At 42.6% G+C, this 23,716-nt stretch overlaps 1 protein-coding gene across 5 annotated transcripts in view; it reads right to left on the bottom strand.

Annotated features, from left to right (window-relative positions):
* The window catches only part of KIAA0930 (KIAA0930 ortholog), a 56,787-nt gene extending 35,903 nt beyond the window's left edge, over nt 1-20,884 (bottom strand). For 2 of the 5 annotated variants that reach the window (XM_053256530.1, XM_053256532.1), the window contains exon 1: nt 20,180-20,883. In XM_053256530.1, coding sequence (XP_053112505.1) covers nt 20,180-20,327 — 148 coding nt within the window. In that variant the 5' untranslated portion in view covers nt 20,328-20,883. Of the gene's footprint in view, nt 1-20,032; nt 20,147-20,179 lie in introns of those variants that run through there. The other 3 variants (XM_053256531.1, XM_053256533.1, XM_053256535.1) reach the window with 3 other exon arrangements.
* Between the last annotated feature and the right edge of the window lie 2,832 nt (nt 20,885-23,716).

Genomic DNA, 23,716 nt, shown 5'->3' with positions numbered 1-23,716 from the left:
TAATCTTCATGTTCTTTCCTTCTTTTCAACTCCCCCACCCACCCTTATCTAAAATTTAGACTGTAAACCTTGTAAAGACAGAGAATTTTTTTCCGCATGTTAAAATACCATGTATATTAATGCGCCGGAACAGCAGCAACAGGCACAGGTTAAATTTTGTCAGCTTTCCTCATTCTCAGAGACAAAGCCTGTTACTGTTCCCATTTAAATTCCATGGCAAAAAGCTTCCCAATAGCAAGTCATCAAAACACGGTGCAGTGGACAGAGTGTTGGACTTGGAACACAGACACCAGGTTCAAATTCCTACTCAGTAATACCGCTCATTCGGTAGCCTTCGGTAAGCCACAATCCGCATAACATACCTCACAGGATTGTTGTAAGAACATGGGAAAATCTTATGCGAAGAGGACCCAGTGATCCTATATGTGAAAAAGATCTGTGTGTCTTAAGGAATCACAGCATGACCCAGCAGTGTGGAGATGCTGGCAGAAAGCCAACACAGTCAGGTTGCAAGAACAGAAGCATAATGTCCAGATCACGAGAAGGAATGATGCACTGATGGTGTTTTAACTGCCAAGATATGTAAGTTTTAGGCTGTATAAAAATATGTTAAATAAAATAAATAAATTGGTGAGGCAGATACAAAATATACTCCTGAAGTGGACACAATATATCAAAGCAGTGGCTGGTACATGACACATTTAAAAAGAGTGACTATGACAACTATGGATCTATCTCAGTTCGTTTCCAGACAGATGCATGTTGCTGGTCACATGCTCTAACTTGTTTTTTGCTTGACTGGGAGATGTTCTGTGGATGCCTGCAGTTTCCACATTGTCTACTTGGAGAATGTCACACCTGGCCTGTTTGTTTTTCATTTTTAGATACTGTGTATGGAAACTCCTGGAGAAGTAAGGTATCAAAGAGAAATGAGGAATCAAATGAGCCATTTTGGAGAAAAGAACCCACTATGTTTGTTTGTTTGTTTTAAAGGAGAGATAGCTAGAAGAATGAGACCATATTTGGACCTGGAATTTGAGGACAAAGTTGTTTTTTTAGTTTGGAATATATTTTAAAATTATTAGAACAAAGGAATGGTATTGTTGAAACATGTTAGTCATTTGGACCACAAAGGAAAAGACGTGTACTGTATTTTTGATGGTTAAGGTTTAGAGCAACATATCACAATTAACACAAGGCTTATAATAAGAAATTCTTTTGGGCAAACTCCAAATTAAACAGCCACCAAAGTTAAAGTGGTTTCTACAATCTTTCTATCCAGAGAAGAAAATAGCATTTTGATTTTAGGGCTCCTGAATATAAAAGAAAAAAGTTTGAAGTTACTAAACATGAGTAATTGTTTATCAACCAAGGGTTGAAACCATCTAAAGCAGGGATTCTCGATGTTGGGTCCCCAGATGTTACTGGACTTCAAATCCCGTAATCCCCAGTCCCAGTGGCCTTTGGTTGGGGATTATGGGAGCTGACGTCTGGGGACCCAATGTTGAGAATCCTTGATCTAAAGAACTACCCTGAAGATTGGGAATATCTATATATGGATTTTTACCTCTCATCCAAGAAGAAAGATAAAAGAATGAGTATGTGACATGTTATTCAGACATTGTGGGGTGGAGGGAATCTGTATTAATTTACAGCTGTCAAAAGGGGGCAAATGTCTCATTCTTTGGTTTACAGTGATAGTTGTGTGTGGCGCCTATAACTGCCACACCCTTTTTATAAAATTCAAAGAAATTCAATGGCTTGTGATGTTCATTCCATGAAGGCATGAGATCTGATGTCCAAATCAGATATAGAGGAGAACCTCGAAATTCGTTAGGTTCCTGGTTGTTGAGAAACATTGCTAAAACATTGGATTTTTTGCAGGGGGGTTGCGGTGAAACTACCTACCACACTTCGCTGTCCCCCCAGAGAGCCCAAATTGGCTGAAAATTTAAAAATGCCCCCAAATTGGCTGAAAATTGCTGGTTTCTCCTCTCTCTCCTTTTAAAAAAAATGGAGCCATTTTGAGGCTCCAAAACTCATTTTCCCCCCCAACGTATGCCAAGGTTGGGTGTCTATTACCTGGCTGACACACAAATTCGTAGATATCGAGGTTCAATTGTACAGATAAAGCCATAGCCATGAAAATACAATTTGGCAAAATCGACCATGCTCTAGTCCACTACCTGTGTAGGGTGGCAACAACAGCAAAAGTTAGGGATTGGTGTTAGGGAACAACTACAATCAGTACAATTAGTTTTAGGTGATTGGTTTTTGTTTTTTTTTTAAAAGGAGAGAGAGAGAGAGAACCTTTTAGTCAGAAATGCCCAGTAACTCCAAACTCAGAGACACTATACCTTTTCAGCTATCTGTTGCCTAAGATGGAGGTGTAAAACCACAGGCAGTGTGCTGAATAAGGCTCTTTATTTGCTCACAATAGTTCAAGAGGTCAAACACAAGTGCCATGTGTTTTCATTTCCCGCTTTCACAGGGTTTTCCTTTCCTGCCCCTATATATACAGAAATTAAAACAAACAGTAATCCAAAATTGCAACACCTAGTTCCTTCTCTCACTCTCACCCCCCCTTTTTCCTTAAATTACCAATTAATTTATCCAATTAACTGTTCTGAAGCTGCTCTTGCCCACTTTGTCTCACTGCCTCCCACAACCATGCTTGCACTGAGTGAAAGTCACAGAATTGGGTGCTTTCTTTACTTCAGCAGCATGGACATCTTGCTGGTGAGATATCTTCCCCTAACCTAACCTTGGACATTGACAAGTCCCCTTTCATAGCTTATAGGTGTGCTGTTTTGATTAGTCCAAAACTGCATCATTTCATCCCAGTCCAAGTGTCTAAAACATGCTTTCATGTCCAAAAGATTTTTTCATTAAAAAGATGTTTACATGACAGCCTCAACCCCATCTTATCTGTAGGAAGCATACCTGGGACCAAGTTATGAAACATCTCTAATCAATTCACTCCTTCTGTCTGCTGTGTGTTTTTCTAACACTGGGCTTACTCAAACTCTCTTGTTCCTTATCTTTTCTTAGCCTACATAACTTATAGAACTCCTAAAATTTCAGCTCCATCACAAGCTCACTTCACTATACAATACATTTAAAGGGTCACTGGAATGCCCCTTTAGTTAAGGCAAGTAGCAAAAAAAATTATAAGTGTCAAAATTGTACTATTTATAGTTATAAATGTGATGTTTGTTGATCTAGTAACTTGAAACTTGGAATGCATGATCTACTAAAAGTCTACAAATGTGCCTAATTTCAAAGTGATCTGATAAAAATAATCACAAGTACAGCAAGTTAAGAAGTGCTGAAAGTTGATACATTGGTCCTTTTCTGTCCAATCTTTAGACAAGTGTAGCATATATTTCTTTCAAATTTAGTGACTTATGAACTCTGTTCAGGCTTGTCAAAAAAACCCCACTTTTAGTGGTTTGGTGAAATTCTGAGTAGCGGTTCAAGAGTTATTGAAATAAAACAACTTCAGAAGCTGTCCCATTAAAGCTTCGGGCTAGCAAGTCCTGGGCCATTCCCAGAGGGCAAATTTACTTCCAAGTACCTCAGGAGTGGTGTGTATGAATTTGCACATCAGGGGGATTTACCTCGAAGTCCCTGCAAGATATTGAGCTGCAATAAATCCGTGTTTCCCCCTGTGCATTGGAGCTTAGCCCAAATTTATTGATTTATTTAGTACATTTATATACTGCCCTATACAAAAAGTCCCTGGGCGGTTCTCAATATAAACTGAATTATTCCTGGGGTAAGAAGTTCCACTTTTTGCACAGCTTTTGGGGGGTATTTTGAAGTACCCTGATGTTAATCTTCAGATGTATGGAGAAGCCATAGTGGCAGAGTGACTCTTCCTAAAGCCTTGATGGTTTTTTGCATTTTTAAAAAAAGTTCTGCCGGTCAGGGGCGTAACTAGGTTGGAGTGGGCCCCTAGACAAGATTCTTAGATGCCCCCCCCCCACCGCCGAGAAAATTTTTTTTAATGACTTCAAAAGGAAGATCGGGTTGGCGCTGGGTGGGGGAGAGCCTCTGAGGGCCCCCCCCAAGGCAGGGGTCCCCAAGACAACGGCCTCCCCCTGCCTAATTGTAGTTACGCCCCTGCTGCTGGTTGACCTTGCGGAACACCCTGAAAGACCACTGACTCTGCTGAGTCAGTGGACTTGCAGAAGTAGAGACACATGTACATACAAGAGAAATTTAAAAGGCCTGCTTCTCCATTTCTCCACCCACCCAGATGCTTGCTCTTCCCACTTCCTCTGCAGCTGTTTTTTGGCCAGAAGGATGGGCAGCACAGTGAGGCCGCCTTCCTTAGTAGGGGCCGGGCCACCTGCAGGCCTTCCTCCAAGTCTTTGGCAGCAGGCGCTAACCAGGCTGAGGAGGTGGAGCCCTCCCTCCAAGCCAGGCAACTACAAGTGCCCAGGCACCAGTGGGGAAGAAGCGAGGTGTTGGCCAAGCAAGCCCCATTAAGCTGGTGGTGGGGCAGGAGATCTCCCGCGAGCTGAGTGATCTTGCAGAACACTCAGCAAGACCACCGACTTTGCCAACTCCCAATAAATAAGGAACCATTCGAGACCCAATAAATAACCAACTTTGCCAACTCCCAATAAATAAGGATCCATTCAAGACCCAAGGATTATTTAAAGGATCCACTGACACCCATGCAAATTTCGGAGTCAAAAGACCTAGGAGAAGAGTGCCATTTTTAACTCAGGCTTTATGCAAGCGGGTGGAGGGTTGCAAGTTGGTGGCGGCATTTCAAGTTGGCAGTCTTGTGGAAGACCTCTAAAAAGTTTTTTTTTTTTAATTTAAAACATATTTTTTATTCATTCAAATGAGAGTTTTTAAACATGCACACCATACATGCATGGTGGGGGAGGCACCACATCCCGCCTACCTAGAAAGCCATTGGCCAGGAGGGACCTGAGAGAGAACTGGGAGCAAGTGTTATGAATAGTCCATGAAAAAAACACCCTGAAAGGAACAGAGGGGCACTGCATCAAATCAGCCCTATGTGAATGCCCCCAAAACTACTATTTCAGCTTCAGGCTGAGGCTTCTATGTGACTAATGATTAGTCACATAATCCCACTATTAAGCCTGTCATCTGGGAATGGCTGTGCTTGCCAAGTTACACAGAGCATAGCTGGTTTGCTATATTAGCTCTCGGGGAAATGGGGGCATGGAATGGACAGGTAAGGAAAGTCAGGTGGCAGAGCACTGTGGGTGCGGGAGCAGTGGTGGTTTTAGGGGCATATTGAATAAATTAGAAAATGCATACCAACAGAAACATGTACAAGACAAAATGCAGAGGCCATCCCTGTTGGCTCACACACACAAGAGAAAAAGAACTGGTGTAGTTTAAAATGTCTAATTACAATTCAGAGTAAAAGGAGGCTAGAAGAGGAACGCCTCGTGCAGCAAAGACTCACAGTGACATCATCTTGTCTGCAGAGCAGCATGATTAAAAATCACAATGTCCAGTCAGGCCTCTGGAAAAAGACATAGAATGCTTCCATGCCACACTTTGCCAGCACAGACTTTATGCAGGCACCTATGCACAGAATTTCCTGCTCATAGTCCTTTCCAACACTACCACAGGCTGCAAAACATTAAAAAGACAAAGCAAGAAAGTCAGCTATTTTGGTTTTTAGTATCCAGTGTGTGTAGGATTTTGACACTCTTCCCAAGTATTTTTCTTTAGGTAGGATGCAAAATATTTTTATGTAGTCTGAGTTCACGTGGGGTACTCCAGAACTGAGGAGAGGGGGGTAGGGTCATGAGAACAAGGTATATGGGGAGGTGCCCAGCTACCCAGCTGAGGCAATTAGAAAGATCAGCTTGATAGGTGTTCCGGATTATTCTTCCCGCATGCGTGAAGCCCATCTGTGTGACTGGACCGATGACCACCAGAAGAACTACAGTTACAGGTAAGCAACCTGCAGTTCACATGGGCTTCCACTGTTCTAGTAAAATGCAGTACTGGTTTTATACTATACCAGAAATATATTTGGCACACAAATTAATAGGCCTGGCAATTGATTTAAGCTATTAATAAAGCTTTTAACCAGTACATTCATTAAAATCTATTAAATTTAATTAAAACTGATTACAGTGGCCCCTCGACTTACGAATTACTCGACAACCGAAATTTTCGACTTACAAACGGAAAAAAATGCTGCACTCTTACGAATTTTTCGATATCCGAACGGCACTGGGGTGGGGGGTTCCACTTAAAAAGGGGGGTCTTTACTCACCCCTTCCATGAAAGTAAGGCACTGTACTGTACTTTATTCCTTGTAGTAATCGGGCGGCAGGGTGCCGCCCGCTTCAATCTCCCTCGGCGCTTCTCGTAGCCATAATCGGGGCGGCAGGATCGCTCCCAGTCCCTGCCGCCCCCTTCAAGCTCAGTCCCCCTCGGCTGGCGGCCGCCCCTGAAGCTCCCCAGAGGTCCCCCGCCGCCCCCTTCTTTCCGAATCTAACCCCATTTAAGAGGACGGCAGGAGAACTCCCTGCCGCCCCCTTCCCCCTTGCCGGCTGGGCTGCAACTGGCTTCTAGGAAGCCTTTTGCGCAGGCACCCGATTATGGCTACTAGAAGCGCCGAGGGAGACTGAAGCGGGCGGCACCCTGCCGCCCGATTACTACAAGGAATAAAGTACAGTACAGTGCCTTACTTTCATGGAAGGGGTGAGTAAAGACCCCCCCCCCCTTTTCTCTCCAGAACGAATTAATCCGTTTCTAATGCATTCGTATGGGAAACCACTTTTCGACTTACGAACTTTTCGACCTACGATTATGCATTCGGAACGGATTAAGTTCATAAGTCGAGGGACCACTGTATTAACCAAAGTCTCAGTACTGATATCTTTTTAGATATACGTTCTGCTGTATTGTAACAGTTTACTATGAACAAGAACTCAATTTCAGAAAGAAATTCCAACAAATATTTTCTTTTCCATTCCCTATTTCCACACAAGGGGGGAAAAACAGTCTTAAAATTAAATCTTCATTTATACTACACCACACAATTAATTAAGTTGGTTTAATTGTTAAAACCACCTTGCTTCTTGTTTGTTACTATAATACGGAACCAAGCTTTGTCTTCTCCAAGTAGGTGACTGTGTGTGCAGTTCTTGGGCATTTGTCCTTATTTGGAAAGGCCCAGCCTTCCAGCAGTTGCTCTAAGTGAGGCCCAGTCCTCCCTCCAATCCTTATTATCACTAAAGGTAAAGTCAGTGTCAACTCCTGGTGATCACAGAGCCCTGTGGTTGTCTTTGGCAGAATACAGGAGGGGTTTGCCATTGCCTCCTCCCGTGCAGTATGAGATGGTGCCTTTCAGCATCTTCCTATATCACTGCTGCCCAATATAGGTGTTTCCCATAGTCTGGGAAACATACCAGCGGGGCAACCTCTGGCTTGCTAATCAAGTTATTGATTTAATAATAATTAAATAATTAATAATTAAATAATAATTCCCCACTTGTTAATGACTTGCAAATCAAGTCATTAGGAGGCTGTTTGTTGGGGAATGGGGAAAGTGTCAATTTTCAGTACTTTTTCACTTGTAGCTGTGGCAGTTTTTATCAGATCTTCTTGAAATTAAGCACATTTGTAGACCTTATCAAGTAGATCTCACACACACCAAGTTTCAAGTTATTACCCCAACAGTTGTCATATTTATAAGCAATAGAATTTTGAGGCTTATAATAGTGGAACTTTTTTTTTGGTGTTACCTTAATTAAAGGAGCACTCTCATGTCCCTTTAATATTAGTAGTAAAATATTAATAGTTTATGAAACATAAGGGGACACCATTACAAGAGTCCAATACTTTGAAAGTGAAATCAATAATATATCTTCCAATAATAAAATTTTACTCTACTGCTGTGCTTGTTCTGATGTCAATACACATGGTTTTTGAAGAAATTATCTGCATAGCTAGCTTTACCAAAAAAAATACTTGGGAGGAAATTACATTTGACACAGAATGCAGTGAGAAGACGAGAGGGCCCAAATGAACAGGGCCCCAAGCCTCTCAGAGTCTTAAAAAGGCCCTGATGGGGACATTTAATCAATAGGATTGAATTTTTACACAAGTTGGGTGCAAAACATTATACCTTTTGCTATTGATATTGAGCTCTTCCCCTGTTCAATATAGAAGAATAATCACTTTTAAAAGTATCTGTGCTCAATTAACAAGGATTAAATTGGCATGCTGCCTTTGCCTCATGAATGCCTTCTCATTCAGAGGAACCATCATTTGTCTACACAGCAGTCTAAAGGAACTGAAGCACATCCAATAATCTTCCTTTGTATGAACATAAAGCAAAACATCTCCCTAAGTTGAGAGTATGGGAGCTGTAGTTTATTTCAGTGAATCAAACACAGAGAGAGAGAGACTGAGAAAGAAAGAGCGGGTGCACTCAGCTGGAGGAGACACAAGGAAACTTGTTATAAGTTTTACAATGCACATTTATAAATTCCGTTTATGTTGCCATGCCATCACACCCCACGGAGAATCTCGACTTGTAACAGCTCCACAACAGAAAAGTTTAATAACTGCAGTAAATAATCCTACACCTTTTGAATTTCTGCCTTTCATTTAGCTGTTAAAGGCACAGGAACCCTTCTGTCTATAAAAAAAATTGTTTGTCTGCAGTCTATTAAACATTTTGGACAAGAGAATGGCATAATATCTTCATTGATTTTAGTACTTTGCCATCCAAAATTTGATCTAATAAGGTTTTTCATTTTTGGATGAAATGTTTGGATGTACATGATTCAGTGTACCAACAGCAAGTTATCTCATTTCACATGTCATAACAAATACTGAATGAAAGGCCTATATTTTACAATTAAAATCCTTTATAAATTAATATTTTTTATTTATTCAAGGAATTTAGGGGAAATGTGGGTATTTTCTTTTAAGCAGATTCTAAGAGAACCAATAAAAGCTTAATAATTATCTTTTAAAAATATATGGTTTTATTATTATTAGGACCTGATGGAAACTAAAGCTGAAATCAGTTGGGATACCTAAACAAATAAGTTTTTACTGAATAATGGCCTTATTTATGCAAAATATGATGATATTCTTTGATCTGTTAATTAAAGGATTACTTTAAAATTTTATATTTGGGTACTATACACTGCTACACTAAGCAAAATCTAATCAAATAACCTCTGGAGATTGAATTTTTACACATTGTTACGTAGTGTGTAAAAGATTACATCTTATTGGGGAAAGGTTATAGATAGTAATCAGTTGTTTATATGCTATAAGCTTCCTTCGTTACCAGAAGTAATTATTCTAGGTCTATTAAAAGACTATGTGAATAATATTTTACTATCTTGGTCAGTTGGAATGATCAACTAAAGGTCAGCATTGAATACAGTATTAAGCTATGCTACTGTATTATTTTTAATTAATTATCTTTTCTCTGACCTGTACTAAGTTATCTGCTGGTCTGCGACCGTATTAATGAAGATTGATTGACTAAAAATTTGAGACATGAATAAATTGAGCCATTATGTCCATATAAAACAAGGATTAAAAACAATATCACTAAGAGATACTTGGTATCCTTTGTGTACTTTGGAATGATTTAAGATATAAATATACAAAAAAGGTTTTTTTAAGCTTATAATACAAAGGAATTCTTCCTCACCCCCTTTTATGCAATTACCTTAATAACTTTAAATGTTTTATTAAAGGATGGGGTGTGAAAACCCTCTTTCAGTAAATCAAAGATGCCCTGCTTGTCTAAGCAGAATTCTCTGCATAGACAAAACCTACATAGATACAGTTTAACACGTGTTAAATCCCTTTTCTCCCCCTGCCCATGCTGTGGTTCCAATCAGACCAGACACCTCCACAGTTTCCCCTCTAACAGGGATTCCCAGATGTTGTTGACTACAACTCCCATAATCCCCAAGCAAAAGCTATTGCAGCTGGGGATTCTGGGAGTTGTAGTCAACAACATCTGGGAATCCCTGTTAGAGGTGATGTATCTAAGCCTGCACAAGGTCCAAAGGTGAAAATAGGGTACGTGTTTTAGGGAGATGTGGTTATCTCAACAGAAACTCAGAGTTTAGTAATGATTAAGTGATGTCTTAGATAGGGAAAAGGTGACTATGATTCATGCTGACATGGCATAGCTTGTTTAATCATCATTGTGTGGCCAATGCTTGTGTAAATTGTGTAAGTTGTTTACTTTAAGGTATAACTATTGTTGGAAATTGTAAATCGGGGTCCCAGCTTGGTGAGAACCAGTTGGCACCGTGCTGTCTGCAGCAGTGCAAAATAAAGCCTTGGAAAAGTTTCTCCTGTGTCTGGTTACTCTTATACAAAGAGCCCCAACAAGAACCCAAAGAAGTGCATTTAGGCACATCAGAGAGAACATTCCTCCCACAGCTGGTATTTATACATACACAATGCACAAAACCAAACAAGATTTCTAAAGTCACATCTAGAATCCCGATGCATCCAGTATCCAGGGTTGGCTCAAGGGGGGTTGGCACCCTTGGCCAAAATAGTCCCCAGTGCCCCCCAAGCCCCACCCCTGTATGTGACATCACCAAGCTTCACCCCCGATGATGCCGCTGCCACTCCTGCAGCAGAGCCATCTGCGCACTACATACAAATATCATGTATATTTATATACCGCTTTTCAAAAAAGGTTTCCAAAACAGTTTCTCTTTGGGAAGTTTTGTTGAAAAGCAGTACATAAATATCCATCGGGGGGAGAGGGGGAGAGAAGATTGGGAGCCACTAGCCAAGTGCTGTGCTCCAGAAAAGCCAGGCATTTACCCTCTGCCATTGCTGCTGATGCTTCTAGGGATAGCACAGCAACCACCCCAGTCCCTGTTCACCCTCACTAGCCTCCTTCTTAGATCAAGCATGCTGCTTCGATTGGGCTACTGATCCTGCCTGATGAAGTTTAAACACTAATGTTTCTCAGTTGTCTTCTCCCTGCCCCCCCCCCCCCGCCACAGAACTACTGTTCCCTCTAAGGCGTGTGCATGTGTGCACACTCACATATTTTCTGATGTCCACTCAGTTAATTTTAGATCCTGCTCAGGTTGAATCATGAAGGCCCCATTCTGAATGCATATCTGCACACATGGCCTTGATTCTGCCACTCAGAACAAAACTCATTCCGCACACAGATGAAAAAAATTAGAGAGAACACTGCCCAGAACTGAACAACAGGGATCACATGGATCCGAGAGTAGTTGCTTTACACACTTTTTTCTCATTTCTTCTTTTCAACTTTGGCTGGGTAAATTTTAGGGGCATATTACAAACAGGTGGATGATAAGCTGTGGTAGCTAAAGCAAGGAGGACTCCAGCTGAGTGCTCCCATTCCAGCCGAGTTTCCCATTCAAATGCAAGTCAGGGCAGACCCTGCTTAGCAAAGGGGACACTTAATACTTGCTACTACTAGCCACCTAGTGGTGCAATGGGGAAATAACTTGCCTAGGGAGCAAGAGGTTGCCGGTTTGAATACCCGATGGTACTATATCAGGCAGCAATGATATAGGAAGATGCTGAAAGGCATCTTCTCATACTGCGCGGGAGATACCAATGGTAAACCCCTCCTGTGTTCTACCAAAGAAAGCCAGAGGGCTCTGTGGTTGCCAGGAGTTGACACGGATTCGATGGCACAACTTTGCCTTTGCCTTTGCCACAAGACCAGCTCTCCTCCCTTAAACACAGATGGAATGTGTCAGACCATTGCTCCATCAGGCTCAGTATTGTCTACAGAGACTAGCAGCGGCTTCTCCAAGGTTGTAAGAAAGAGTCTCTCTCAGACCTATCTTGGAGATACCAGCAAGGGAACTTGGAACTTTCTGCATATAAGTATGCAGATGCTCTTCCCAGAGTGGCTCCATCCCCAATTTCTTTCATCCTCAGGAGGCCAGCAGTAGCAAGAGTGTACTAATACCCTATTTTGCCCCACCACAGTGCCCAGGGGTGGATTAAGCTTTTTGCTGCCCGTAGGCAGCCAAGATTTGCCACTGGGTGAGGAGGAGAGTTAAATCTTTGTTTAAAACTTTTAAAAACTGCCACTGCACAGCTGCGGCATTGCAGGGACAGTGGCCAGAGCTCCTTGTAGGCACCCACCTTCTGAATCCTGTTGGGCCAGGAGCAATTGCTATTGAGTGTGGGCGGCGCAGACAGTGGTAAAAGACCTCCTCACATGGGCCTGCCTTCCTCCCGAATGACAGAGGTCGAGCTGATTTCGGTCCTCTGTGCACGCACTGGCGCAACTGTGGAAGAGCGTTATGGGCATCCCATAGCCACCTAATGGTGCAGCAGGGAAATGACTTGACTAGCAAGCCAGAGGTTGCCAGTTCAAATCCCTGGCTGTTATGTTTCTCAGACTATGGGAAACACCTATATCAGGCAGCAGCAATATAGGAAGATGCTGAAAGGCATCATCTCATACTGTGCAGGAGATGGCAAGCGTAAACCCCTCCTATATTCTACCAAAGACAATCACAGGACTCCGTGGTCACCAGGAGTCAACACCGACTCAACAGCACACTTTATGGGCATCCCAGAGGCATCTGGTGAGCCTCTGTGGGAAACAGGATACTGGTCTAGACAGCCCTTGGCCTGATCCAACAGATCTCTTTTTATATTATATTAGTTGCTGAATGTTTTGCAAGGGCACTCCCATTACAATAGTCCAGTCTACATGTACCCAAGGGTGGATAATCATGAGCAGATCTGCTATCTCCAGGAAAGGGTGCAGTTGGCACAGTAACTGAAATAGGGCATTGGCCCACGCTCTGCCACTTCTGACATCTTAGCAGCCAGGAGCAATACCAGATCTAGGATTATTCCCACAATGCAATCCTGTCCAGAACAGGTCTTTCACCTAATCCCAGATTGGCTTTCCTACTGACCATGTCTGTTTTGTTCAGATTTAATTTCAGTTTGTTCACCCACATCCAGTCCATCACCACCCACATATACCGATTCAGGAACTCCACCAGTTTCATTCAGGAATCCTTGGACCTATGTTGCCATATCTCTCTTGAATACCTTGCCCAAAAATGCTACATTGGAAACAGCCTGTAATTGTTCAAATCAGCAGGGTCACGAAGGGCTTCTTTAACAGAGGTTTCTCCAACACCTACTTCAAAGGGACGGGAACTACATCCTCCTGTAAGGAGGCATTCATAGTTCTTCTGACCTATTCAAACTAACTGATTTTATAATTCATAAAAGGAAAGGGCTGAGACAACCCATAGTCAGCAACATGCTCCCAAGAATCCATTGTCCTAAGCCAATGGTCTTTACTATTTTTCAAGAGGGATCACTTTGACAAAAAACAACAACCACCCTTCAACGTGAGAGCCATTTCCCACTGTGCTGACCTCTGCACAGTACAGTACTCTGCTTCTCTCAATGCTGGCAGGGCCCTATAAGAGAGACGGAGGCCTAAGCCACTCTTAAAGTGGCAATTCTCTTCTATTTAGCAGGGAGAGAGCAACTGTCCCTATTCAATCCCAGCACAGCATTCCTCCAAATAGGGGGAACTGTGGGCTTGAGTCACAAGACCAGGGGCCCAGGCCTAAAGGGCATAGCCATGCCCCTGTTCTTAAACAAGAAACTTGGACCTGAAAAAGAAAAGCTACATTGAATGTGGAGACAGTGCTCCCAAACCAAGCCCACTGCTATACAAATGCTATATCTTCGTAGTTATTTGCAGCAATATTGAAGCTGTACTATATTTTGGAGAAAACACAGCAGCAGGGGTGGTCTGGGGAATACTCTCACCACATTCTATATAAATGTGGTTTTTCTTTTCTACATTTCATATTTGCAAGCAGGGTCATTTCTAGGCAAGATCGTATTTCCAATTTGTGGGCAACATCCAAACACAGCCTCACAGGCTGACATGTCAAGCAGTGTACCACAGGTAGTTCTGTACTGCCCACACCACTGTCCTATAGACACCTCACACCACTGTGAGGTTTCTAAAACAATACCAAAGCTGTTGCACAACAGCGCTCTTCTGCTAACATGTAAAATTGCACAACACTACACCATTAGAAATAATGCCCATAATGTCACACTAGTGTGACTGTGCAGTTTTACATATTAGTGCAAGAGCACGCTTACGTAACAGCACTGGCATTGTTTAGATGCCCACAGCAGCACAGGCAGCACAGAACCACCTGTGGTGTGCTGCGCAGTATGTCAGCCACTGAAATTCATGGAACTTGATTAGTTGTGAATAGCTTGCCTCACTGATTTCAATGGTACTTAGTAATTTCAATGGTACTTAGCAAACCCTGCTAACTGGGCAAAGAGGCACCTTTTACCGTGGTGATTCTCTTTATTTAGCAGGGGGAGAGCAACTGGCCCTATCCACCCCCAGCACAGTACTTCCAGTGACTGTTGCTGGTGTCTATCTTATGTTTTGTTTTAGAATGTGAGCCTTTTGGGGACAGGGCACCATCTTATTTATTTATTATTTCTCTGTGTAAACCGCCCTGAACTATTTTTGGAAGGGTGGTATAGAACTAGAAATTATTATTATTATTATTATTATTATTAACCGATAACCTGCCTGCCAACCATGTTCAAATTATTAACTGGAATAATAGCAGATGAAGTGATGCAACACTTATTAACTAACAAACAGCTTCCAGTTGAACAGAAAGGAAATTGCCCAAACACTAGAGGCACAAAAGACATGCTGCTGATTGACAAAATGATTTTAGAAAATTGCAAGAGAAGAAAAACCAATCTAAGTGTTGCATGGCTTGACTACAAGAAAGCCTTTGATTCATTGCCTCACACATGGATACTAAAATGTTTAGAAACAACTGGTGTCAGCAAAAATATTCAGATATTTATTTTAAAAAAGCAATGAGCACGTGGAGTACACAGTTAACAATCAATGGCAAGACACTTGGACAGGTTAGCATTAGAAGAGGCATTTTCCAAGGGGACTCACTATCCCCTCTGTTGTTTGTAATCGCCATGACCCCGCTTTCACAAATACTAACCAAAACAGGCCTCGGATACCAAACATCTAAAACATCAAGTAAAATCAGCCATCTGCTGTACATGGACGATCTGAAGTTGTATGGAAAGTCCCAGTCAGAAATCGAATCACTGCTAAACACCGTCTGTATATTCAGTAGCGATATAGCAATGGAGTTTGGACTAGACAAGTGTGCTGCATTAATAATGAACAGAGGGAAAATAACAAAAACAGAAGGAATAGAAATGCCCAATGGAAGCAAGATCAAGAACCTGGAAGAGAAAGAACCTTACAAATACTTGGGCATTGTACACACTGAAGTTAAAAGAAAAATTGGAAGTGAATACATCAGGAGAGTTAGAAAAATCCTAAAGTCCAAACTCAATGGCAGGAACTCCATACAAGCCATAAACACCTGGGCTATACCTGTTATCAGATACACTGCAGGAATAATGGACTGGACCCAGGCAGAGCTAGAGACACTAGATCGTAAGACCAGGAAAATCATGACCATCAATCATGCTCTGCACCCCTGCAGTGATGTAGATAGGCTATACCTCCCTCGCAGCTCAGGTGGAAGAGGAATGCTGCAAGTCCATCAAACAGTAGAGGAGGAGAAAAGAGGCCTTGAAGAATATATCAAGGACAGTGAAGAAGATGCACTTCAAATGGTCAATAATGCGAAACTATTCAACACCAATGAAAGAAAGCAGGCCCACAAGAGAGAACAAGTCAAGAACCGAGCAGAAAAATGGAAAAATAAGCCCCTGCATGGTCAATATTTGCACAATATAAGTGGAAAATCAGACATCACCAAGACCTGGCAATGGCTTAAGAATGGCAACTTGAAGAAAGAAACAGAGGGTTTAATACCGGCTGCACAAGAACAGGCACTAAGAACAAATGCAATAAGAGCAAAAGTAGAAAAATCCACAACAAACAGCAAGTGCCGCCTTTGTAAAGAAGCAGATGAAACCGTGGACCACCTAATCAGCTGTTGTAAAAAGATCGCACAGACTGACTACAAACAAAGACATGACAAACAGTAGCAGGGATGATACACTGGAACATCTGCAAAAAATACAAGCTACCTGTAGCCAAACATTGGTGGGACCATAAAATTGAAAAAGTTGAAGAAAATGAAGATGTAAAAATATTATGGGACTTCCAACTACAAACAGACAAACATCTGCCACACAATACACCAGATATAACTGTAGTCGAGAAGAAAGAAAAACAAGTGAAAATAATGGACATAGCAATACCAGGGGATAGCAGAATAGAAGAAAAAGAAATAGAAAAAAATCACCAAATACAAAGCTCTACAAATGGAAATTGAAAGGCTGTGGCAGAAAAAGACCAAAATAATCCCAGTGGTAATTGGCGCCCTGGGTGCGGTTCCAAAAGACCTTGAAGAGCACCTCAACACCATAGGGGTCACAGAAATCACCAACAGCCAATTACAAAAAGCAACTCTACTGGGAACAGCCTATATTCTGCGACAATATCTATAACAACAGCAACAACATTGACAATAAAATTCAGCCATCCTAGGTCCTTGGGAAGGACCCAATGTCTGGATAAAACAAACCAGTCAATAACACCTGTCTGACTGTATAAATAAATAAATATTATTATTATTATTATTATTATTATTATTATTATTATTATTATTATTATATTTGTGAATGACCCTTAGCTATTCTGTAAGGGCGCTCTAAAAATCAAACAAATAAACAAATAAATAATATGTACCCACAGAGAAACACAAACACATGGACATTAAACACAAGCTCACACACAAACATGGAAATGTATACACATCTGTGCACAACACAGGCACACCGAGAAACAAAAGCACTTCCACATAGAAGCGTTGGTACACAGAAATATGAACACACAAACATAAATTTTATTTCCACAAACCATGCAAATTCAATGGTCAAAAAACCTGCTGGTTTAAGATGAGAGTTAAGACTATCTCAATCTGGCTCAAGTACCACAAAGCCAGGAACAACATTGATAATAACATTCTGGCATCCTAGGTCCTTGGGAAGGACTTAATGTCTGGATAAAACAAACCAGTCAATAACACCTGTCTGACTGTGTAAAATAATAAATAATAATTACTAACTTTCTTAGGTTACAATTCATATTGTACAGTTTTGTGTATCTCATCTGAGGAAAGGTTTCGTAATAAAGTATTTACTTTTTGTGGGCATACATTGTACACAAATGATAATATACGAATTCATACATTCTTGCACTGAAAACTGTCATCTTTAAACCACTGCAAAAAACAAGTAAATAATCCAAAGCATTTTAGCAGCAGTCAGTATTGCATTCTGAATCCCAGGTTATGCATATTAGCTTCCTTGGCAGTTATTTCACAACATGCCTCTAAAGAATTTGATTAGGCCATATACATATGTTCTCAAGCCGACCATGTTCCATATTTTCTAGAAGAAATACCAGTCAGAGCAATAGATAGAAACAAGCACAGGAAATCTTTAGCACCCATTCAGACAGAGGCAGTTTTATGATGCATTTAGCAGACCTTGCCAGACACGATGAAGTCACCAATTAAGAGTTGGGAGGATCTGATTCAGATGGGGGTGGTGAGAAGAAAAGCAGAACAAAAGAGGATTTAATCATTTGATATCAGGTGGTTTCAATGTGCAATTGAAAATATAGCTAAACCATCACAACAGAGACAAATGCCTCAATCCTACAAGAAACTGCACCAGCAAGTAAATATGCAGGATCAGTGCCCGGCCCGGCCCAGCTGTGGAGGCCGCCGGTGGTGGCGGCAGCGGGCCCGGCCCGGCCGTGGAGGCCTGGCCGTGGAAGACAGAGGTGGTGGCGGGTCCACCTGTCTGTGGGGGCAAGGGGCAGGAGGGAAAGATAGTGGGGGAGGGGAGCAATGATGGTTGGGAGGAGATGCAGCTGGGCCCAGAAGCAGAGACTGGGGCAGAAGATGTGTGTGTGTGTGTTTGGGTGGGGGGAGATGTAACTGCCGGCCCCAAAGAACGCACAGATGCTCTATGCGGGTCGGCTAGTATATAAATATTTGTCATAAGCCATCTTTGGAGGAGGTTTGCCAACAGTTACAGATGTTTAGTTGTGCAACTCTAAGTCCCCAAAGCCGCCTCCTTAAAAAAAACCCAACATTTAGAAGCCTCTGTTCTATAACAATTTATTTAGAGGACTGGAGTGTAAGGAAAAATCTATTTTGTGAGGTCTTGACCAATCTTATGTCATTTATCTCTTCAGACAAACATCGTAATTGTGAAGAGCACACAGGGGAGGGAGTGTATACAACAGGGGCAGGACTTCTGGACATGCTTTGGATGCTGTACACATGTACACTGTCTTTTTTTAATAACAGTCTGAACAGGGCTTTGTTTACACTGTGTTCTAGAAACCAACATAAACTGCATGCTTTGTTCTCTCTGCATAAAATGTCAGTTTTGTTTTAGTTCCCCAGATAAAGTCAATGGTGCTTTATCAAATCCCAGTCCAGATGGCAATGAATTGTTTGTGTGATGTGACATCTCAGGCAAATTAAAAAAAACACTCCTGCTCACTTGTTATTCTGACAATAGGATCCATGCTCCATATATTACAGCCATTACTCAGAGGTTAGTAAGAGACAGAAGGAAGAAAAAGCCTGCAACAAAAGATGTTTTATGCTGGTCATTTGAGCCTTTGTAAAGAGAAAAAACAACTAAACAGTGTGGATTTCAGTTAAATCAGGATGCTGCAGAGCTTTCCAACAAGTCACACTTACAATAACTCTACTCCCTTACCATTTACAAACATGCCTTTGGAGACAATTCTTACTGGCCTAGTAGCAAGGAACCAGCCCAGTGGCTATTTATAGGCCTGTTCTAAGAACATGCAGGTTATGTCTAGATTGGCATTGCTAAGGAGGGGGGAGCTGTAAGATATCCAAGCATGGGAATTATAGGGTCTAGTCGCTGCATTTTGAGAAGCAGTGGGTTTTTTAAAGCCATTATATACACTGTAACTTACATCCTCAATGGCATTTAATGTGGATTAGCTGTTCCTTAAGTACATGCTTACAGCTCTGTTGTGTTCACAAAGCACAAGTAGTCACAGGGTGTATTTTCTTCTTCCCTTTCAATGTCTTTATCAACACTGTTAAGATTCTACCTGTTGCTAGCATTCAAAGGATCTGAACAAAGAGTGATAGTTATGAATTAATAGATCCAGAACAAGAAAGTAATATTGTCAATGTGACAGGTTACAAAATGGGAATGCCAAATACAGCAAATCCAAAGCCAGGCAGGTGGCTAGACGCAATGGGGACAGACCGTACCTTTAACAGTTATGCAGAAGTGGGAATTTAGGAAATGACCATTTAAATTTGTCCGGTAGCTGAACATGCTCAGATTCCCTTTTTCTAAACCAGAAAAGGGGAACAAGAAAATTCCCTTTTTTGTGCTTCTCTGCAGGGCTTAATTTATGCCTATGATCATTAGAGCTCATCTTCTGCATCTGTTTTCAACATCAAGGTTTACTCTCTGGGAGATATGAAGCTGCCATAGATAAGCATGCTAGTCTAGAGCATGCACAGAGTACATTTTCTTTCCCGTCCAGTTACTAGAGAGAATCCCCACACAATAGGGATGATATAGGGGGTGGAACTCCAGACAAAAGGATAGTGTTTCCATACAGATTTGAGCTCCAACAACTCTTTTGCTAGAAGTTAAGCCCAGCTCCCTTCCACCTCTTCATCCTACAAGCTAAAGATCCAAAATGATCAAAGGCCAGGTTGCTACCTTTACGAACAAAAGAAGAAGAACCTGGTCTTGATCTTTAACAGCAGGCTGGTTGGTACAGACACACCCGAATTTAGCACAGGAAGCCTTCCCCCCACCATTTAGCTCTATGCCATGAAGCAGCTTCACGGCCAAGTTTGCCAAGCTGCTTTGCTAAAATATCAAGCATGGTCATTTCCAAAAGGTGGTGGCAAACCTTTCCGCCAGCGTAATCGTCGAGTCCCCGGCTTCCACCTCGCGCCGTGCACCGCTACATAATCCCATCGGGGCACAGACCCCCTCCCCTTTGTGAAGGAAGCTGCAGTGGTCTCAAATCCCCACCAAAAAGCCACCGCCCACTTACCAAGCCCGCTGATCTCCTGGCGGATGTTGATGCGGTTTCTCTCCTCCACTATCGCTCGCAGCATCTGCTGGAGAGATCGGTCCAAATCTCCTCCACTCTCCTCGTCTTCCCTCTGTCCAGTCTGGCCGAAAGTCTTGAAGGATGCCATGCCAACGCCCCCGATAATGATTTCATCTCAGTCTGCCTGGGAAGACGGAGCAAGCCAGGCTGCTGCAAGAAGACTTCCTCTTCCTCTCTCCTCCCCTCTCTCGACACTGGAAAAAAAATAATTCCCCACCTTCCCTAATAAAACCAACGAACAGAAATGGAGCTGGGGGAAAGGCAGGCTGCCTTGTAAACTCTTCCAAGGATTGCAATTTTTAAAATCGTGGTTTTTTAAAAAACCAACTACTCTTGCCTTTTGCGAATGCTAAATGGAAAAGGAGATGGAAATACGATTGGTTGACTTTTTCCTCGCTGCCCAAAGTACAACCGTTTAGCAGTTACAGGGGAAATTAAAGAAAATTAAATAATCTGCCTACCCTCCTTTTTTTCCCTGCAATTAAACGGAGGAGCAGATTGATTTGCAAAATTATATCTATTTCTCCCTGGCCAACTCCAGCGTCGTCCATAGCGAAGAGGCACTTCCGCCTCCCATCATGAGCCGATCAGCTGAGAAAGCTTGTTACGGGTATTTTTGCCTATGACACTTCCTGCAACACAATCAGGAGGCATCAGCAAGAGGCGGTTTAAAGAGACATCGGCTTTGATTCTTCCAGCCAATGGATAAACGGCGCTCAGTGTGTGACAAAGAGAAAAGGCGTGGGGAAGTCTACGGAGGGTCGGCGTTTAGCTTCTGAAGTCAGCACATCACAGACAGACCACGCCCCAACTCTGGTCTTGTCTCCCTGGTCTGTTCTCATGGTGTCCGAACAAAGGGCATATGAACAGCAAGGGGCTTTCATGTACGTGCCAAGGGTCGATTTCTGTGCCAACGCTCTGTCTTTGAAGGTCCTTGAGGAGAATCCATGGACTTTTACTTGAATCAAAGATTCTTCATTCATTCCAGCCCTGCTAACTTGGCAAAGAGGCACCTTTTAACGTGGTGATTCTCTTTATTTAACAGCCGGAGAGTAGCTGGCCCTGTCCACCCCCAGCACAGTACCTCCAGTGACTGTTGCTGGTGTCTGTCATGTTTTTCTTTTAGATTGTGAGCCCTTTGGGGACAGGAATCCATCTTATTTATTTATTATTTCTCTGTGTAAACCACCCTGAGCCATTTTTGGAAGGGTGATATAGAAATTGAATTAATAATAAGAAGAATAATAACAACAACAACAACAGATGGTGGAGCTTGGTGACAGTCGCTCCTCAAAGCAGGCGCTGTTATACGGAGTCCCTCAGGGCTCCATTCTGTCACCAATGCTTTTCAATATCTACATGAAACCGCTGGGTGAAGTCATCAGGAGATTTGGTGCTGGGTGTTATCAGTATGCTGATGACACCCAAATCTACTTCTCCTTTTCTTCTTCAGGAAATGGCACTCACTCTTTAAATGCCTGCCTACAGGCAGTAATGGGCTGGATGAGGGAGAACAAATTGAAGCTGAATCCAAGCAAGACGGAGGTTCTCATGGTGGGGGCTCAGAATCTGAGGAGTGAGTTAGTTCTCCCTGTGCTGGATGGGGTTACACTCCCCCGGAAGGAGCAGGTGCACAGCTTGGGAGTACTCCTGGACCCAGGCCTCACCCTGGTCTCTCAGGTAGAGGCCATGGCCAGGAGTGCTTTCTATCAGCTTCGGCTGATTCGACAGCTGCGTCCATTCCTTGAGGAGGATGACCTTAAAACAGTGGTGCACCAGCTGGTAACCTCCCGGCTTGACTATTATTATGCGCTCTACGTGGGGCTGCCTTTGTACGTCGTTTGGAAACTTCAATTCGTTCAGAATGCGGCGGCCAGATTGGTCTCTGGGGTAACCCGGAGAGACCATATTACGCCTGTTTTGAAACAGTTACACTGGCTGCCAATATGTTTCCGGGCAAAATACAAAGTGTTGGTGATTACCTTTAAAGCCCTGAACGGCTTAGGTCCAAGTTACCTTAGAGAGCGCCTTCTTCTGCGCGATCCCCACCGCACACTAAGGTCATCTGAGGAGGTTTGTCTCCAGTTGCCACTGGCTCGTCTGGTGGCAACTCGGAGGCAGGCCTTCTCTATGGCTGCTCCGGAGCTGTGGAATGCGCTTCCTGCGGAAATCCGTAATTTGAGTTCCCTGTTGGCCTTCAGGAGGGCCCTTAAAACGTATCTGTTTGGCCTGGCTTTTCAGGGTTTTTAAAATTTTAATTTTTTAAAATTTTTAAATTTTAAATTTTAACTTGATTTAGGGGTTTTAATTACTTAACTCCCCCCCCCCCTTGGCCTTGTGCAGAAGGGAGGGAGTTTGTCCCAACCTTCTCTGCACGAGGCCCAAGAAGGGTTCCGTTTGGCCCTTTTGGTCAAGTGGCGGGGTTTTGGCCAGGATCGGCCGCTCCCCGCCCCATTCTCTTTTCAGTTGGGGCCAGGCAGTCACAGGAGTAGGAGCTCTTTCCTCCCTCCCTCCCTCCCCAGTACAGAGCGGGTCTAGCGACTGGTCACCTGAAGGGGCCGAGTAGGAATTTTTTGCTCCCAACGCATTGGCCACTGTTGGGGTTTTTTTCGCCTACTCTGTTCTGTGTTCTGGGTGCGTAATTAGAGTTAGGTTGGCCACAATGGCAGGAACAGTGCGGGCCGGGTGGTAATTTGAGGGTTAGAATATCGGTGAGCACCCTTGGATATGTAAAAGGGTGATTGGTTAATCGCTTCTTTGTAGCCTGTGCGGCACGGGGAGAATGATTGCCATGAAACCTGCTTCAGGACTTCTCCAACCTTTGGGCTGTGCAGTCCGGGGTGGACGAATGCCTAGAAGTATCCAGATCCTCTTTTACAGAAGGTAGGGTTGGCTTTGAAGGAATTGAGTGGGGCGTACCTGCCCAATCCCGAGCCAGGGTGTGTCGCCCAGTAGGGTGATGGGTAGGACTTCAGAGTTCTGACCTGCTTCTATTGGCCCGCACTGTTCTCTAAGGGTGATTAATCACCTGGTGTTCCAGTCTGCCATGTCTATGTAATAGTTAATAAAGTTGTGGCCCTTTTCATCCATATTAACTCTATGTGTCGTCTTGAGCTGGGGTCTGGGGACAATGTTTAATTCTTGTTTTAAAATGTTTTTAAATTGTTAATTGTTGTGTTATTGTTTTTAATTTGTTTTAGCTTTTCATTGTTTTATGAGTTTGTTTTAACTGTAAACCGCCCTGAGCCATTTTTGGAAGGGCGGTATATAAATCAAATAAATAAATAAATAAATAAATAAATAAATAAATAAACAAACAAACAAACAAACAAACAAACAAGTTCCAAAAGACCTTGAAGAGCACCTCAACACCATAGGGGCCACAGAAATCACCATCAGCCAATTACAAAAAGCAGCTTTACTGGGAACAGCCTATATTTTGCGACGATATCTATAATAACCAACAGTACTGATGAT

This window comes from Hemicordylus capensis, chromosome 5 (genome assembly GCF_027244095.1).
Source record: "Hemicordylus capensis ecotype Gifberg chromosome 5, rHemCap1.1.pri, whole genome shotgun sequence".
Lineage (NCBI taxonomy): Eukaryota > Metazoa > Chordata > Lepidosauria > Squamata > Cordylidae > Hemicordylus > Hemicordylus capensis.
The sequence above is the reverse complement of the archived record's forward strand: the minus strand, read 5'-3'. Positions and strand labels throughout refer to the sequence as shown.